Below are 20,027 nucleotides of genomic sequence, written 5' to 3' on the forward strand. Positions count from 1 at the left end.
GGGGAGGGGAGGGGAGGGGAGGGGAGGGGAGGGAAGGGAAGAACTAGAAGACAAATTGAAGAAGGGGGAACAGAAGGTGCTACCTCCCCAAAGGCGGCTCAATGACAACCTGCACAGGAGAGCTGAACAAGAAGGAACACAGTCAAGAGGGAAAGCTTTGTGTCGGGGAAAAGGAGCTAACAGTAGATGCATAGCTGTAAGTGCAGGGACTAGGAACCAAAGGACCTAAGCAGGCAGGTAGCAGGTTTGATGAATGTCCTGACTAGTCTCAGGTAGGAATATGGACATGGCAGTGTCAGCAGGTGGTTATAATGTTCCTTCTGAGTAATGAAACTGTATGCCGAGAAGAGAAGCTATGAGTCCTGGGGACAGAGGGTTCACAATAGGGTATTCCACATGCAATATCCATTAGGGAGTCATATGAAGCACCAGCCAGAGAAGAGTCAGGACTGGAATTCTGACATCTACTTGCCCTCTAGTGCCCTGACCACCTACACTGGGGCTTAAACCCAGTTATCCAGAGAGCCAGTTGGAGCTACATCCACTCTCTGAGTAACAAACCATCTCAGCACACACTGGTTGGTACTAACGTACGGTGCTCCTGCCCCTCCCAGAATATGTACAGCCAAGCACATGTGGACAGCGGGCACCCTTCACCATCCCATGAGTTATAGTAAAGACTCCGCTCCTGTGGGTCACACCTCATAAGACATGTTCAGGGGGTTAGATTCCCTATTTCCATATAACATGGTCCAATTCTTACCTGACCTCAGCGGTCACCTGTTCACTCTAGTGGAAGATGATCACATCCTCTCCCTAAGCAGCACCTACACAGTCTAGTGTTTGTCTTCTACCTTCATTCTGCCAGGGCTCATATGCATAGATTCACTGACAACTACAAAAGAGCCAGGGCCATAAGACTGGTGACTGTCAGCAACAGGACTAGACTCAGCAAAGGATGGCTGCCTAGAACAGCAACAGCTCTAACTGCGCCATCACACAATAACAGGCAGCGGAACAGGCCGAGCACATGGCCAGAGCAAGAATGACAGCAAAAGTAGAGAGAAGACAAGAGTGAGGAACTGAGACTTTCAGACAGAGGCTATTTAGAGGCAGAAATGAAAAAAAAAAGGGGGGGGGCCAGAAATGAAAAACTACAGACCCTAGTGTTCGTGAGAACTGTCATGGCTTTAAGTCCTAGGGACTCAAACTACCCAGGCCAGAAAGCTTTAACACCGAACATTACTAAGCACTTAGGAATCCCAATACCTATACCTGCACACCAGCTGCTGAAGGAATGAGGATACTCATAAAACTAAGGGTCTAGTACCTTTGGATTTCTCAGGACTGTAACACCTGTAGAACTAACACTACTACCAGAAGCTTGCACAAGAGGACACCACCTGTTGCTGCTTGTGCCTGTTTATTCCTGCAATGTGACGCTACCAAATGCTACAGTTCACAAAAGATACCAAGACCAGCTGTGAAGCTTTTCACTGCCTGCCTACCTGTGAATTCTACCTACAAAGAGCTAAGAAATCCCCAGCCAGCTACACTAGGAATCCTAGTGGTTGGACTGACTGGGACATAGCCTCAGAGTGAAAGAAGAAAGGGGAAGTAACAATCCCCACTCTGTAAAAATCAGTGTGTTTGTATGCTTCAAACTGATACAAAATAATAAAGATCAGTAGAAATATGAAACAGATACAAAATTATTCTGGAACGAGTAGTTAGCTATTGAAGGGAAACCCCTCCTGATGCAAACTCTAAACCAGTGATTCTCAGTCTTCTTAGTGCTTTGAACCTTTAATACAGTCCTCGTTTGGTGGACCCAACCATAAAATTATTTTCATTGCCATTTCATAGCAGTAATTTTGCTTCTGTTATGAATTGTAATGTAAATATCTGACAGTCGAGATATCTGCTATTCGACCCCTGTGAAAGACCTGTCTAACCCCCACATGCATCACAACCCATAGGTTGAGAACCTCTGCCCTATACCAAAAGAAATTCGAAGTGAAATTAATTCTGTGTTACAACAACGACAAACATAGAAAAACATAAATGAGTACTTGTTAAATCTCTTAATAAGTTAAGCTTTTGAGCTTCAACAGTAAAAATAACCAAATTTTAAAAAAAAGATTTGTTTGACACTAAAGTTAAAAACTGTACTGTAGGTTTTCACCTCTCCCTCTGTTCCTCCAGACCCAATCCCCGAGTCTCACACCCAGCTCTGCAACAGAACACCTGCTGCAGCCCTCCTTCCCTCTCCCCCCATCTCCGGTGGACCCCTCCTAACCTCTGTCCCCCAAATTATTGCTTTATCTAAGCCCCCAATGCCAGCAGGTACCCCATGGTGAACACTATGCTCTCCTCCCTCTTGGGAGCCCCTGGCCTTTATCTTGAGCTCCTGGCCTTTAAAGAATCACCAGTTGCTAGTCAACTGGCCCTTTAAGAATTCTTTGCTGTTAAAACTGCTTGATCCTATGACTTTCAGTGTTGGTGACTTCTTGGATTTCTAGGAACAGGATAGAATATAAAAAAGCCAGCTGGGGCTGAGAAAAGGGGGCTAGCAGAGTGAGAAGATAGTTGGTGACAGCTGAGTCAAGAGACACTGAGCAGAGCAGATAGTCTAGAATGGTTTGTTATAGCTTGGAGCTGCTAGAACTGGGAAAACTGGGAGAGGGACTGCTTAAGCAAACTGCTGAGGAATTGAGGAACTGAGCAACAACAGTAGGAGAAACACTTGGAGGGGCTGGTATAGTCCCTAAGCGGTGCACTGAAGCTGATCTCTGTAGGTTTGAGGCCATCCTGGTCTACCTATGAGTCACAGGTCAGCCAGGGCTACATAGAGAAACTGTCTTAAAACCAAAACCACAAAGAAGTGGATAGACGGATTGATGGGTGGATAGACAGATGGATAGACAGATAAATAGACAGATAGATGGATAGATAGACAGACAGGAAAGCAAGAAGCCTGTGAATTGTGTGGCCTTGTATATGATATTCTTTGTGACACTGTGCTGCATTATCTCACTTTCTGTCACTAAGAACGTATCTTGATGTTCCATGTGGTACAGGTAGAAGCAGCTAGCCCCTCCTTCCTGCCTCAGCAGGACCTGTCAAAGATGGCAGCCCCTATCAAAATAGCCACACCACCACATCTCCTCAGCCTGCAAACATCACGGGAGCTGTCCATGGTGGCACACTACCTTTCCCACCTCAGCATGAGCCACCACCCCTCAAGAGCTGTCCACGGTGGCAATGTCGCCTTTTCCTGCCTCAGCCTACCCTGCTGCAAGAGCTGTCCCACAGGAGCTGTCTACAGTGGCAGTACCTCCTCTCCAGCCTCTCCTCAGCAGCCCCACAGAGATGGTGTCTTAGCAAAAGCTGGCTGCAACCAGGAAAGACTTCTCACCCTAACCCATAGACCCAACGCCATAAAAAAGAGGGTGAAAAAAAAGCCACCAATTCCTGAACAGGAAACCCACCTATCCCTAAGCTCCCCAAGCTCAGGACTTGAAATTCTACCAATTCTCAAACTGGAAATTTCTGCCCTGAAAAGATCCATCCACTAAGAAATCCTATATAAAGCACTTCCCTTTGTCCAGTTCCCTGCTGTCTCCTGGGAACAGAGGGCAGCCATCCCTGGACTCATCCTTCCACACCCTGGACCCTCCAATAAATCTCTTTCCTGAGATTTCCTGCATGGTATAACTCTAGTCAGAAAAAAGGCCAAGAAAAAAAGCAATGAAGAAAAGGAAGGGGCTGAGGCTCTGGAGCTCCCCAGCTCAGCTGGGGATACCCTCCCCTGGGAGCTGCAACACCTCTGAGGCTTCCTCTCAGAGCTGTGTGGTTCCTGCTCCCATTCTCAGGTTGTCTTTCCACCGGGACACTGACCCACTTCAGAGCTGTGTGGTTCCTGGGCCCCCATGTCTCAGGGTACCCTTCAACTGAGATACCTTCTCCCCTCAGAGCTGTGTGGTTCCTGCTCCTGTGTCTCAGGATACCCTTCCACTGAGACACCGACCTACTTCAGAGCTGTGTGGTTCCTGGGCTTCTGAGTCCCAGGATACCCTTCTATCTGAGCAGAAACACAGCTGGGCTAGAAATTAGGAGGAGGGTTGGCAGGGAGTCAAGAGAACTGGTTAGTATTCAAAAAAAAAAAAAACTAGCTGTTTTACATAAATGTATGTATGTATGCATGCATGCATTTGTATGTATACCTTCTCTGCACTTCATGGAACTTTCTCCAAAACTGACCACATACTTGGACACAAAGCAAGTCTCAACAGATCCAAGAAAACTGAAATAACTCCCTGAATCCTTTCAGACTGATTAAAGCTAGGTACCACCAACAACAAAACAACACCAAGCTTAAAAACTAAGGGAAGCTGAACAACTCCCTCTTGAATGGAAAATAGGTCAAGACAAAAATAAAGAAATTAAAGTCTTTCTAAAATTCAGTGTGATGAATACACAGCATGCCCAAACTTATGAGACACAATGAAAGTGTTCCTAAGAGACAGGTTCATAGCGCTAAGCACCTACATTTAAAAAAAGAAAAGAAAGCCGGGCAGTGGTGGCACACGCTTTTAATCCTAGCACTTGGGAGGCAGAGGTAGGTGGATTTCTGAGTTCGAGGCCAGCCTGGTCTACAGAGTGAGTTCCAGGGCAGCCAGGGATACACAGAGAAACCCTGTCTCGAAAAAAAAAAAAATCACACCCAAAAGAAGTAGATGACAAGAAAAATGAAATTCAGGGCTGAAATCAACAAAACAAAGAAAAATGAACAGTTCAACAAAACCTTATTCAAATTAAAAGATGGAGAGAAAATAAACAAATTCACAATATCAGGAGTGAAAGGGGAACATAACAGACACCAAGGAAATCCAGAGATTTCACCAATGACATACTTTAAAAACCTGTACTCCACCAAATTGGAAAGCCTAAAAGAAATGGATAATTCTCTCAATAGGTACCACTTAGAAAGTTAAATCAAGATCAGATGAACAACTTAGACAGACTGATTACCCTTAGTGAAACAGAAGCAATCATTAAAAGTCTCCTGACCAAACTGAGGCAGGCAGAGTTTGAGGTTAGCCTGGTCTACAGGATGAGTTCTAGGACAGCCAGAGCTACACATGGAAAAACCCTGTCTTGAAAAAAAAGGAGTAGGGGAAAAAAGTCTCCTAACCAGAAAAAGCCCAGGGCTGGATGGTTTCAGCACAGAATTAGACAAGACTTTCCAAGAAGAGTTAATACCAATACTCCTCAAATTATTCCACAAAATAGAAACTATAATCAATTAAAACTTCAAACCAGGGCTGGAGAGATGGCTCAGTGGTTAAGAGCACTGACTGCTCTTCCAGAGGTCCTGAGTTCAATTCCCAGCAACTACATGGTGGCTCACAACCATCCGTAATGGGATCCGATGCCCTCTTCTGGTGTGTGTCTGAAGACAGCTACAATGTACTCATATAAATAAATAAATAAATAAATAAATAAATAAATAAATACTTCAAACCAAATCCTAGAAGACATTGAAAAGGTCATCCACCGTGATCAAACAGGCTACATCTCAAAAATGTAGGGATGGTTCAATATACAAAAATGAATGCCATCTACCATATAAACAAACTGAAAGAAGAGAAAAAACACATGATCATCTCATTATATGCAGAAAAGGACTTTGACAAAATCCAATACCCCTTTATGATAAAAGTCCTAGAGAGATTAGAGATATAAGGGGCATACCTAAACATAATAAAGGCAGTTCACAACAAGCCTAACATCAACCTAAGTGAAGAGAAACTCAAAGCAATTCCACTAAAATCAGGCATAATACAAGGCTGTCCACTCTCTCCATATCTGTTAAAAATAGTATTTAAAGTCTTAGCTAGAGTAATAAGACAACAAAAGAATAGATAAAGAAAATGTGGTACACTTACATAATGAAATATTACTCAGCTGTTAAAAATAAAACATCATGAAATTTGCAAGCAAATGGATAGAACCTTGAAAAAGAATCACCCTGAGTGAGGTAACCCAGACCCAGAAAGATAAACATGGTATGTATTCACTTATAGTAAGTGGACATTTGCTATTAAATAAACGATAACTAAACTACAATCCGTAGATTGAGGGAAGTTACATATAGAAGAAGGGACTAGGAAGTGCCACATGGATCTCCCTGAGAAAGGGAAATAGAATCAATTTTATAGGTGGACTGGTGGCAGGGAGGGGGGATGGGAATGAGAGGATCAGGGAGAGGAATGAGAGGGGAGGGGAGGTAGGGTTGAGGGTAGGAAGAGGCAGGATTGAGGAGCAATTGAGTCAGGTGTATGGAAACCTAGAGGAATGGAAATCTCCTAAAATACATAAAGGCAACCCTAGTGAAGTCTCCAATTAATGAGGGAAACAGAGTCCTAACTGGCCATCCCTTGTAACCAAACGAAGCTTCCAGTGCCAAGACTGGTTTACATCCAATTGTACTGTTGGCCAAAGGGCTCCTGCAGAAGTCACCAAACAACTGGGAATGTTGCCAAGACAATAGGTTGCTCTCCACAAACTGATGGTCAGGCCCCATTGCTGAAGACAACACCCACACAACTCATTGAACAGGGAGTGGTTGATCTGATGCCTATACAAAACCTTCACCCCTTCATTCTAGTGTCCATGGTATGGAAAAGTACTTGTAGACTACCAAAAGAGAAACATAAACACCAACCCAGACACAATCTGTCCCATCTACAAAATATGCTAGAGCAATGGTGACGAAAAGCTTGTGGGAGGAGTGACCAACCAATATCTGATTTGACTTAAGCCCCACTTAAGGTTCCATGGGACAAAATCCATACCTGACATTGCTTTGGTGACCAAGAACCACCCACTAAATAGATCTACGGGAAAAACAAACATTACTGGTCTTTAAAAAAAAAAAATCAATAAAATGACTCAATGATATTCTGCAATACTCATAAGTCAGTGCCTTACTCGGTCATTGTCAGAGAAGCTTCCTCTTATAGCAGAGAGGGAATGGAGATCCATAGCCAGATGCTATGCAGAAATGCAGAAATTTGGAACACACAGCTCCAAATGGGATATGTTCATCAAATCCCTCCCCTTACAGAACCCAAAGGAAGAGGAGATAGCAAGATGGATGGATAGAGGAGCCAGGAGAACAAGGCCCTCTGACTCAGTTAATCAAAGTTCTTATGAACTCACAGAGACTGCAGCAGCAGGCGTGAGGCCTAAACGATCTGCACCAGGTCCTCTGCACATATAGTATAGCTTGCTTTCGACTTAGTGTTTTATGGGACTCCTGAGTGTAAGTGTGAGTGTGTGTGTGTGTGTGTGTGTGTGTGTGTGTGTGTGTGTGTGTGTGTACGAATGGGTCTCTGGATCTTTGCGGGCGGGGGGGGTTGTTTTGTTTTATGGCTGGGTAGACAGCTATGGGTGCTATGAACTGAACTCATTTTTGGTTGAGAGCCTAGTCTTTAACCGCTAAGCCATCTCTCCAACCCATGGGTCTCTAATTCTTGTGCCTCCTCTTGGAGCTCTTTTCCCTCTGTTGGTTTTCTCATTCCATCTTTGATGTGATGGGTTTTGCTTTATTTATTTTTTATTTTATTGTATTTTATTATTATCTCTTCGAGACGGAAAGGGAGTGGATCTGGATGGGCAGGAGCTGGGAAGATTAAGAGGGAAAGATCAGAGTAGGAGGATATATTGTATGATGAAAGAATCTATTTTTAATAAAAGAGATATTTTAAAAGAAACATAAAAAATTAAAAATAGAGTTAAAAACTTTAGTCTAAAGCTGGAGAGATGGTTCCGTGGTTAGGAACTGCTTTTCCAGGGGACCTGAGATTCAAGTCCCAGCACCCACGTGGCAGCTCACAACCATTCCAGGGGATCTGATACTTCTCCTGGTCTCCATGGCCATCTTGCACACATATGGTGCACAGACATACATTCAGGCAAAACATAAAATTAAACAAATCTTTTTAAAAAGTTCAGCTGAGCACGATGGCATATACCTGTACATCCCAGAGCTGAGGAGATGGACCAGGATTATGAGTTTAACACTAGGCTGAACTACCTAAAAAGTACAGGTCCAGTCTGAGCTACAGAAGAAGACCCAGAAGGAACAAGAAACAAAAACAGTGGGGAAAGGAAAGTTTCCAAAGACTGGAGAAATAAAGGACCGGGGGGCAGGGTGGGGAGGAAAAACAGAATTAGAGGAAGAAAAGGTTAGTCCTGAGAAATGCATCCCACGGGCACTAATGGAGAACAGACAGCTCCAAGAATCCCACAGGTAGAAGGATCAGCAATCCTGTTACAGAGAGTATCTGATGAGAGCATGGGGAAACATAAGCAGTTGGCTGTTTTTATGAATTGAGCTACTCAGGATTGTCTGCAATGAGGTTTCTTGTCAAGTATTTTGGTCACAGCAATGCAAATGTAACCAATACAGACACCAATTAAATATTTTAAACAAAGAATATATACTTGGTCCAGCTCAAAGCAGGGTATTCTACAGGCTGTCTGCCACCCCTTGGGCCCAACAGAGGCACTGCACAGTAGAGCACTGGAGCCAAAGTCTCCACCTCTTAGGGTCTACCTACAGAGAACAATCCAGACTGCAAAACTGGCTATCATCGTCCCCTTGTAATCACATAGGTGACACAGGCAATCACAGGCCTGACACATGGCATACACAAAGTCAGCCAGTGCTTATGAAAACAAATAGAAAAGTGGGATGCTACCTTGTGAAACTGTTACACGTGTTAATAACAGCACTGAAAAAGTCAGAAACATAGTATGTGACACTAGAATTCATAGGTAGGATTCTTCTAATTTTCTGTTCCAATTTTTTTTTTCTTTATGAAATACAGCTTGCTTTATCTTTTACCTTGTTTTTTTCCCCCTTAGAGAGGACATCATTATATAGTCTACAAAGGCCTCCAAAGCTCACGTGACTGTCCTGCTTCACCCTCTCAAGTACAGACACTACAGGATAATGCCACCGTGCCCAGTGTACATAGGCAGAATACAGAAGCTAATTTTTCAAGCTTATGCTATCAAGAGTAAAGATGGGAATTGGCTCAATCATTAAGAGCACTGGCTGCTCTTCCTGAGGATCCATGTTCAGTTTCCAGCACCCACATGGTGGCTAACAACCATTTGTAACTCCAGTTCCAAAAGACTCAGTGTCCTCTTCTGGGCCTTCATGCATATGGTGCACAGACATACATGCAGGCAAAATACCCACATGCATAGAAAAATAGATAAATAAATAAAATACAATTTATGAAAAAGATCTCAAGAGTAAAGCTCTATCCTCATCTTCCTTTTTTTGTGTGTGTGTGTGTGTATGTGTGTGTGTGTGTGTGTGTGTGTGTGTGTGGTTGGTTTTTTGTTTTTCAATACAGAGTTGAAAGGTGTAGCTCTGGTTAGCCCATAACTCACTATATCAATCAGGCTGGCCTTGAACTCACAGAGATGTGTCTGTGTCTGCCTCTGCCTCTGCCTCTGCCTCTGCCTTCTAGATACTGGGATTAAATTCATCAGTCATCATATGCCTGGGTTCTTATCTTTTTATAACAAATTTTCTATACTTTTCTGTATGTTACTATCTAAATAGCTTTGTAACAATGTAACGACAATAAGAATTATAAGGAATGGGTCCCAGAGACCTCCACCAAACAATATAAGCATTGCTGCTGTTCTCAGATACTTACTAGAACTGGATACTAAGACTCTATAGCTAAAGACAGCACACACTTTAATCACAGGACATAGGGAAATCAAACTGTACTGACCTGGAAGCTTCCTCCTTGATAGCTTTCATAGGGCTACAATAATGATTGGCCTGGCAAGATAGACCCATTGGTATGACAGTGGCATGACTACTGAAGGTAAAAACCAATAGCTTTCTAAATGAATGTAAGGCCCACTCCACAAGAAGGAACTCCTATCTAGTACTGAACACCAGTCAATAAGCCATGGCTAGGGAGATCATAGGCCCTTCTGGTATTATTTTGCCAAAGGAACACAGAAATCAAACTACCTTATAAATACTTATCCTTATACCCATAGACCAGAACAACTCTCACCCTTATCAGAGAAGGTCTTTATGAAAAGGATGAGTGGCAGTTATTAGAGGCTCATGACTGGTCAGAGAGAAAAAATGACCACGGAGTGCTCAGCCCTACATGGAGTCTATAGGACACCCACTCCAACTCCCAGAAATGTTCAGCAAACATCACAGAAGTGGGCACAGAAAAATCCAAAAGAGCCAGAAGTCTGGAAAGACTGCAAGTTGCCAGGCAGTGGTGGTCCACACCTTTAATTATCAGCTTGGGAACAAGCACTCAAAATGTCAACATGAGGGAGACATTTTAGATTCAAACAAACAAAACAAACAAAAAAACCAATTGCTTACATTTCCCCTCTTTCTCTTGTTTTAATTAGCATATACTCTCTGTAACAGGACTGCTGATCCTTATACTCGTGGGATTCTTGGAGCTGCCCTCCATTAGTGAGAACAGTGTCTGTAAGATGGATTTCTCAGGTGATAGCCAGCTATAACTAATAAATTCACCCCTAGAGAGGCAGAAGCAGGAAGATCTCTGAATTCAAGGAGGCCAGCCTGGTCTACAAAGTTTCAAGACAGCCAGGGCTACACAGGGAAATCTCGTCATCAAAAACTGTCTTCTGGACATGACAAGGCTATGCACTCATGAATTCAAAGCAGCTGTGGTTGTCAGCCTAAGACCTAAACAAGATCAAACCACTCAACACTAGAGCACTGAGGAGAAAGGGGTTCATGTGGCCTCACCCTTAGCTGAGGAACTTTTGACAGTTGATGGAGATAAGGGTCTCAGCACTCTCAGTAGCATGGCCCATGGTAGATCACTCATGCTCCAGACACACACACGCTACACACATTGGACTCGGTGAGTTAGGAACACAAAGACGTGAATTGGGGAGGCAATTGTCTGGGCAGTGGGGTGTTTCCCAGAGAAGCTGGAGGTGGAAATGAGGGCATGGTAGATATCATCTAAATAAATACATTGTGTTCTTATAGGAAATTTCCAAATAATATTTATTAAATCATTTTTAATAATAATTTTAAAATAAAAGTAAAACTAAATTTTAAAAGTAAAACAATAATTAGGAAAAACAAAAAGTTATAGGAAAAGTCAGGTATGGAAGTTCACACCTGTAGTTCCAGCAACTGGGAGACTGAGGCAAGAGGATTACAAGCAGGTTTTAAACAAGCCTCAGCTAATGAGCAGAATTGTCTCAGAAACTTGAAAACTAAAGTTCACAGGAAGCTCACTCTTAAAAGTACAGCTAATAAAGGAAGCCTGTGGTTCCAGACCCACAGGCAGCGAAGGGCACAAAACACTGCCGTCAATTAGTGTAGGGGACAGACGGTATTTCCACGAGGAACAGTAAGCTACTGTGCATAGGCCACCCTTTGGCCCCACCAAAAAGATGGCTATGGAACACAGGTGACTCAGAACCGAGTAAACAAAGTCACCGAGCACCTCTGGAGCCATTCCCAGTGACCATGTCAGTCTACTCAAACACACTGGGTACTTGCTCACACAAGCTCAGGCCAGCGGCTGCACTGTACATACAGTCTACAAGTCTGACAACAGCCCCTAAAGGGTGGATAACAGCTGCACCAAATGAAACACTTATTCTGTTCACCTCAACACAAAATGGTACTGAGGCTGTGATGCTCCAGGTTATGGCTTTTCCTGTAGGATCCTAAGATGTGAACAAAGGTTTTGAGTTTTATCTTCTGTGGCCTGTAGATACTCCATGGAGTAAAGCTTGGCACACATCTCTCACCATTAGCATGTTTGGTAAGAACAAACAGAAAATTCAGGGCAGACAATAAGGCTGGCAAAATGGTTCAAGAGGTAAAAGTACTCATGTACACACACACGCACACACACACACACAAAAACAAGCACACATGTACATGCATGCAGTGATTAAGTGTAATATTTTTTACTAAATGTAATTTTGTTGTTGTTGTTGTTGGGTTTTGTTTTTTGTTTTTCGAGACAGGGTTTCTCTGTATAGCCCTGGCTGTCTTGGAACTCACTCTGTAGACCACGTTGGCCTCGAACTCAGAAATCCACCTGCCTCTGCCTCCCAAGTGCGGGGATTAAAGGCGTGGGCCACCACTGCCCGGCTAAATGTAACTTTTTAATTTTTAAATAGACAATAGGTTTCATTTAACAAAGTTTAAGAAACATTTACAAACTCCCACCCAGCTGGCAAATACTGAAAAGGCCTTAAACTTACTTAACCTTTGCAGTGTCTATATTTTAAACCCCTAAAAAGTACTGACCCCACTTACAAGAATTCATGCCAGGAAAACAATCAGAATAGTGTAGTTTTATGTGGAGTATTCAGGAATGTCCATGCTAATCTTGGTAACCAATTAGGAAGACAGCCATCTACATAGCCAGCAGTAATATATTCGCATCCATGTCAGGAACAGATAAAGGGTTCCCAGGACAGTCAAGGGTGCAGTAACTCAGCCAAACAGAACATGTGGTCATGGGACATGCACCAGAATACAAGCAGCTATACCTCCCAGAGCAAGGAAGAAGATATGGATTACCTTCTGCAAAACGTATGATTTCTTTTGTTAAGGTTTGAATCCAAAATGTCCTGAAAGATCATGTGGTCAAAGCTGCTCACCAGCTGATGGGGCTTCTCAGAAGTGATGTCTGGACCACAAGAGCTCTAAGCTCCGTAAAGACTAATCTATTGATGGGTTCATAATTTGATGGCATTATTAGTAGTACATGCTGGCCTAGTTGGAGGAAATGCCTCACTTAGGATATTCTCTGAGGGTTGTATTCAGTCCCTGTCTCTATGTCCATCCTCCTCTACTTAGCAGATACCATGAGGTCAGCACCTCTGTTCCACCCTCTCAGCTATGTTCTAACACAGCATGGACTCAAAGTGTTTTTCCTACTTCGCAGAGGTGAACTAATGACTAAGATGAATTCCCCATGGAGAAAGATCTACAAAACTATGAGCCTGAATAAGTTTTCCTCCTTTGCCTCTTCTCAGGTATTTCTCCACAGCAATGAAAAGATAATTAACACTTTTATAGTTAGAAAGTTGTCATCTGCCAGGCAGTGGTGGTGTATGCCTTTAATCCCAGCACTTGGGAAGCAGAGGCAGGCAGATTTCTGAGTTTGAGGCCAGCCTGGTCTACAGAGTGAGTTCCAGGACAGCCAGGACTGCACAGAGAAACCCTGTCTCAAAAAAAAAAAAAAAAAAAAAAGAAAGAAAGAAAGAAAGGAAGGAAGGAAGGAAGGAAGGAAGGAAGGAAGGAAGGAAGAAGGAAGTTAGTTAGTTGTCATCTTTTCAGACCTTGATAAAGCAGGGAATAGCCTCCCTTCGGAGATTCTCCTTCCCATGTGAGTAGCCCCTAAGAAAGAGGCCTTAGCAAGGCATAGTGGCACATACCTTTAATCTGAGCCTGATTCAACATAGTGAGTTCCAGGACAGCCAGAGCTGCATAGCAGGACTCTGGCCTTGCCAATTCCAGGGGATGAAAGTGTTCCCCTCTTGCCTTGAAGGATCCACACCTCATCACTGGGTCATGCTTTCTAACATAGCATCCAAGGTTGCCAACTGCCCAAAAAAGTGTGTCTTCTCACTTTAAAGAGATGAACACTGTAAAGCTACAGCTACACCTCATTTGAGGTGCCATCCATTATCTAGTCAAAACTTTGCAACCCATTTTCAACTTTCACCAATTCAGGAGAAGGGAAAATGTTGAAATTTCTAACTTAGGTAACTATGCATATATTTAGAATCATATCACGGGCTGGAGATATGGCTCAGCGGTTAAGAGCACTGGGTGCTCTTCCAGCATACCCAGGTTCATTTCCCAGCACCCACATGGCAGCTCACAACTATCTATAACTCCAGCTTCAAGGGATCCAACACCCTTGCACAGATATATATGCAGGCAAGACACCAATCAGTGCTCATAAAATAGAAATTTAAATAAATAAAATAAAAATCACATCATTAAGAATCCTAACATCTCTCAGAAGTCATAGGTTGCTAAATAAAAATTCCAATACATGCCTTTAATCCTAGCACTTAGAGCAGAGGTTCTCGACCTTCCTAATGCTTCTAACCTCGTGTTGTGGTGCCCTCAACCATATATTCTTTGCTACTTCATAAATGTCATGTTGCTACTGTTATGAATTATAATGTAGACATCTGATACCCAGGATAACTGATATGTGATCCCTGTGAAAGGGTCATTTGCCCTCAACCCATATGTTGACTTAGAGAAAGCCAGATGTCTGTGAGTTCAAGGCCAGCCTGGTCTACACATGAGTTCCAGAATAGCCCAATACCAAGTGTGGGATACCTCTGCTTGAGTTGTTGGCCAGAGGTATACCAGAGACTCTAAGAACAACACAAGCTATTGTCTTTGCTCTTCACTGCCCATAAAAACTTTGAAGGTAACACACCACACATAGTGGTCATAGGACATGAAGAAATTAAGACTGTATTGACCAGGAATTTTCCTCACTGCTGGCCAGCTTCTATAGTACTAGAAGTTACTGTGTAGATTGCTGGGGATTGGTGGGAGAGTCATCAACAATCTCACCCAGGCTTGAACCCTGTGAACTATAACAATGACCAGAATAGCAAGCTATGCACATAGGTACAATAGTGACATGAATTACTGCTGGAGCCAACTACTTTCTGAGTGGGATTTAAGGCCTAATCCACAAGAGGAAACGCATGCCTAGTACTGTAAACCTGGTCAAGAACTGATGGCTAGGGAGCTCACAGGCCCAGGGATAACCCTGCTACTATGACCCTGCTATCTGGACTATCAGACTGTCCGCTAGATTCACATCTCTATCCACAGATGGTACAACTCTCAGACCTCATCAGAGAGGTCTCTTGGTGCAATGGACAGTAGTTAATACAGAAACTCAAAACTGATCAAAGTGCAAAGAAATGTCAATGGCGTGCTCAGCCACAGATGGTGCGCTCGTGCTCTCTCTCCCTCTCTCTCTCTCTCTCTCTCTCTCTCTCTCTCTCTCTCTCTCTCTCACACACACACACACACACACACACACACACAGACACAGAGTGTCTTCTGGACACGACTGGACCACTTCTCTCATGAATTCACAGTAGCTACAGCTGTCTGCACAAATCAAGCCAGTCAACATTATACCGTGAAGGGGAATGGGGCTCATGAGTACCAGCACCTAACTGAGGAGCTACAGACAGCTGATGGTTCCTAGAAGAGGGAAAACCCAGTTGTCTTTAAGGGTGTGGACCTTGCTCCATGGACTACCCGATACCCATGAGTATATGGGCACCACATTGGACTCCATGGGCTTGTTGTTGTTGATTTTTTAAAAAGGATACAAAATGTGGGTTGGTATGTTTTGCATATCAATTTCCTCCCAGATAAAACCATGTATATCAAGACACAGGGTGTTAGGGCTTGAGAAATGGCTCAGAGGTTAAGAGCACTGACTGCTCTTCCAGAGGACCTAGGGTTCCATTCCCAGAACCCACGTGGTGGATCACAATCATCTGTAACTCTAATTTCATGAGATTCAACACCTTCTGACCTCCACAAGCAATGCGCACACACACACACACAGTACAAAGATACAGATGCGTGCAAAATACCTATACACATAAAATACAAATTGAAAAAATCTTGGTTTTTTTTTATAAAAATTATTAAATCTAAAACAAAAAAGGGCATAGAATACTAAGAAGGAAGTAAAACAACAAGATGTTCTAAAGGAAGGTGAATATTCCATGTATTCCATAAAACTTCCTTAAGCTCAGGAAGTCCCGAAAGCAACCAGATTCATTAAAGCATATACACGAGCAGCAAGAACTCCTGACAAGCTGAGCTGCTTACAGACTGTGCAGTTTGCTCTGTTTCTTGACCAGTCAACCACACTGGAGTGGGCTTTGACAGTGACGCTTTCACTGAGTCATTTCTACTCCTGTAAGTAACACCTCATCCGTATTCCTCTAAGTGATCCCAATAAAATTCACTTAGTTGACCAATTTGGACCTTGGTGGCATCTGTACTTTGATCTGTCATTCCCTATCTATCAGGTCTCCTCAGGAACAGTGTCGTACAACAATAGAGACGGGTAGGGAATAAATATGACCAAAATCTAATGTATTAAATTCTCTAAGAATAATTTTTTTTTAAATCTCAACATTCTCAAATTCACAAAACAGTTCATTCAGCCTTCATGTGCATCACTGGCATGTCTAAGACATCTCAGGCAGGCTGTACTGATCACCTTAACTCACCAGAGAAACCATCTCCTACCTGCATTTTTAACTACACAGGACATTGGTAAGATTTTACCCAGTGAACTACAATATAACCCTGCCTGAGGATTTTATTCCCAAACCATACCCATGTGTGTTCATGATCTCCACAGACAACAGAATAAACTGCTTCCAGGGTGACTCTCAAAAGCTCACAACTGCTGCTGCCTCAGGGGGAACACCACACTATAGAAGGGAAGCCCAGTTAAACTTGTACTAAGAGTATTTCTATTCAAGGGCCTTATGAGGTATCCCTGTGAGTCCCAAAACAGCACCAGGCTACCCAAGCCCCAAATGCATATTAAGGAATGCTACAAGCCCTAAACTGACACCAGGTAACCCCTACAAGTGCCACAAACCAGTGTCAGTCAACTCCACAAGCTCAAAGCAGCATAAAGGGTGATCACTTGTGATTCAAATGTCTTCTTTTTTTGTTTTGTTTTGGGGGGTTTTTTTGTTGTTTTTTTTGTTTGTTTGTTTTTTCGAGACAGGGTTTCTCTGTGCTGGAACTCACTCTGTAGACCAGGCTGGCCTCAAACTCAGAAATCCGCCTGCCTCTGCCTCCCAAGTGCTGGGACTAAAGGCGTGCGCCACCACTGCCCGGCTCAAATGTCTTCTATGACCAACCAGAGCTGCCTGTTCCCTCAGAGAGGGCAAAAGGATCTGTGGTGTATAAAGATCTTAAAGAAACTTCATCTGAAAACAGAAATGTAGGCATGAGGTTTTTGTGCACCCTGTAAAGGTTGAACTCCTGTTATTAAAATGCTGCCTTCTCTGCCCTCATCTTGTTTCAATCTGGACACAGCACTGTAATGCTTATGTCTAGAATCTCCTACCTCAAGTTTGTGTAAACAATTCTTACCATTTACTCTCTGCCTTGTTAATAAATGCTGATCGTCATATGGCTGGACAGAAGAGAGAATATGGCAAAAGCTTCCACCAGCCAAGGAAGCAGAAAGAGAAGGAGCTTGAGATCAGCCAAGAGGAGGAGAAGGTGTGAGAAAAAAACATGAGGAAAAACACCTGAAGCCCAAAGAGCCAGATAAATAATACACAAGTATTTGGGATCATGGCTGGGAGGCAGCCAGATTAGCATAGGGGTTATTATAAATCATTTAACTGCCCAGTATGGAGGTGCAGCTCAAAATAAACCTTGGTTTCTCTGTGTTGTTAGTGGGGACTAGCAAAGGTAAGAAGTACAGCCACCAGATTAATTCACTGTTTTACACTTATATTAAAAATAATTCACTTCACACACACACACACACACACACATACACACACACACAACATCTAACAGTATATAAGACAATGGACAGTCACCCCTCAATCAACAGTCCTGCGCGGCCAACAAGACTTACTTGGAGACAAGGACAGCAGCTGCATCTCGTGCCTTATCACTGACCACCAAGTAAGACTGCAAGAATTTGACAAATTTCAATTTAGCATTTTTATCTTCATTTTCTAGATTTCCTACAATTATGTATTATTATACAATATTCAAAATTAAATGTAAAATGAATAGTTTCTCTAACCATCTCTTGCCCCTAAAATCCCTTACATATTAACTGTCATGCTTAACAAATATTTGTATTACCTGTAAAGAAATGAGATTTGCTAAGTGATTCATCTGACCTCTACATAATGTCACAATTTCAAAGCTGAGGCATCACTGAAAGCAGTAATACCAGTGAAACAAATATAAATATGTACACCAAAAGTTTATCCAACTAAACTCTCATCTCAAGACAAGTGCACAATTAACTGTAAAAGGTCTGTGTGACCATTGTTACCTCTGCTATTTGCAGAATCCGGTCCATTATGGGTATTCTTGTTTCTCCAGAATGAGTGGGCAGGTTCCCATCAAGGCGTGAAAAATCAAAAGGGATCAAGCAGGTCACAGAGAGCCATAGTAAAAGCATGTAGCGAGTTTCCCACGTCTAAGGAGTTAAATCACAGTCAGAATGATTCCAATAGACGACAAAGCTGCTGGGTATGATGGTGCACACCCTGAATCCCTGCACTCACAAGACAAGGCAGGTAGATCGTTTCAAGCCAGCCTGATTCATATAATAAGTTCCAGGCCAGCCAGGGTACATAGTAAAACCTGATCTCAAAAAAGAAAGGGGGGGGGGAGGGAAGAAAAGAAAAAGCAGGCAAGCATTTTGGCATCAAGTCACTCAGTTGTAATCCCATTCAGGAGGCTGAGGTATGAAGATCTAAAGTTTAAAGCCAGCCTATACCACCTGGTAAGTTCCAGGTTAGTCTGGGCTACATAACAAGAACCTATCCCAAATAATAATTAAAAAGAGAAAGAGAGATCCAACCATACTGCACTGGCACCCAAGTGGCCTTCCCACTGACCCAGTGCCTACCATAGGCACTGACACATCACCAAGCCCACTGTCATAATAAGTGCAGCTCTGTGCTGTGCTCTGTAAGCCTTTCTGGGCCACCATGGACCTGCCATGGTCTTGGAGACCTAGCACAAGTCACACTGAATTAAAAGGCATGCTCTTCACTTTATAATGGATGGGTTCTAAAAGAGAATAACTTAAAGTAGTATGTGTAGATGCTAAAGAAGAAGCAGAGGAAAAATTTTAAAACAGCCTAAGATAAAGCCAAAGAAAGTTGGAAGACAGAGTTACCAATGCCCAGGGAGCCAGCAGGGAGGCTTGGGGAGGACTCACCTCATGGTCTTTAGGGTTCTGACTTGTGAACATATCTAACACAGGCTGAACATTAGCTACTTCATGAGGAAACAGACGCAGAAATACTTTATATCCACGAACCTGCCAATAAAAAGACATAAGAATATACAGAATATGGAGTACACTGTATAATTAGAATACAGAACGAGCAGCAAAGCTACCTTGATACCTTCATCAAAACCCATCCTCTATGCCCCACAATGACTGAGGAGATTCTGTCACAGTGCAGTGAAACAACTCAGCAAGACCAAAGGGATGAGAGAGCTATCTTTCTCTTATTTATTCATTAAATATATTCTGTCCCAATTTGGGACAGAGATATCAGTATGCTACAAACTGAGAACTTCTGCTTCTACCCTGTCCAGAGATTTCTCTCTGATGTTTATGAAAATGAAGTCCCTATGCACCTCAGATGGCCCCACTAACACCTATATAAAACAAGTTGCATTCTATCAACAGCCAAAAACCTCACCCTGTTACACAAAAGAAAGCTAAAACAAGTTCCCTGAGACTCACAAACTACACAGAGTCACTCCCAAATCTCTAAGTCTGGAGAAAGCAGACCATCAAATGTCTTTCCTCAGAGGAAAAGTGTAAGATTTACCAGTAAATTCATCCTCACACTATAGCTTAAGCACTTCTATTGCTGGGTGTGGTGGCTCATGCTTTCAATCCCAACACAGGCAGAGGTAGGTTGATCTCTGTGAGTTCAAGTCTAGCCTGGTCTACAGAGTGAGTTCCAGGACAGTCAGAGCTACATAGTGATACCCTGTTTAGAAAAAAGAAGAAGAGGAGGAAGAGGAGGAGGAAGAAGAGGAGGAAGAGGAGGAGGAGGAAGAAGAGGAAGAGGAGGAGGAGGAGGAGGAAGAGAAGGAAGAGGAGGAAGAAGAGAAAAAGGAGGAGGAGGCAGCAGAGGAG

At 43.0% G+C, this 20,027-nt stretch overlaps 1 protein-coding gene across 1 annotated transcript in view; it reads right to left on the reverse strand.

Moving 5' to 3' along the window:
• Positions 1-20,027, reverse strand: part of Tbcd (tubulin folding cofactor D) — a 167,658-nt gene that overhangs the window by 139,773 nt on the left and 7,858 nt on the right. The window contains exons 4-6 of the mRNA XM_028787874.1: positions 19,089-19,190; positions 18,192-18,338; positions 17,760-17,815 (exon numbers count right to left, since the gene is read on the reverse strand). Coding sequence (XP_028643707.1) covers positions 17,760-17,815; positions 18,192-18,338; positions 19,089-19,190 — 305 coding nt within the window. The remainder of the gene's footprint in view (positions 1-17,759; positions 17,816-18,191; positions 18,339-19,088; positions 19,191-20,027) is intronic.

The sequence above is a fragment of the Grammomys surdaster genome, unplaced genomic scaffold (assembly GCF_004785775.1).
Source record: "Grammomys surdaster isolate TR1022 unplaced genomic scaffold, NIH_TR_1.0 125688, whole genome shotgun sequence".
NCBI lineage: Eukaryota > Metazoa > Chordata > Mammalia > Rodentia > Muridae > Grammomys > Grammomys surdaster.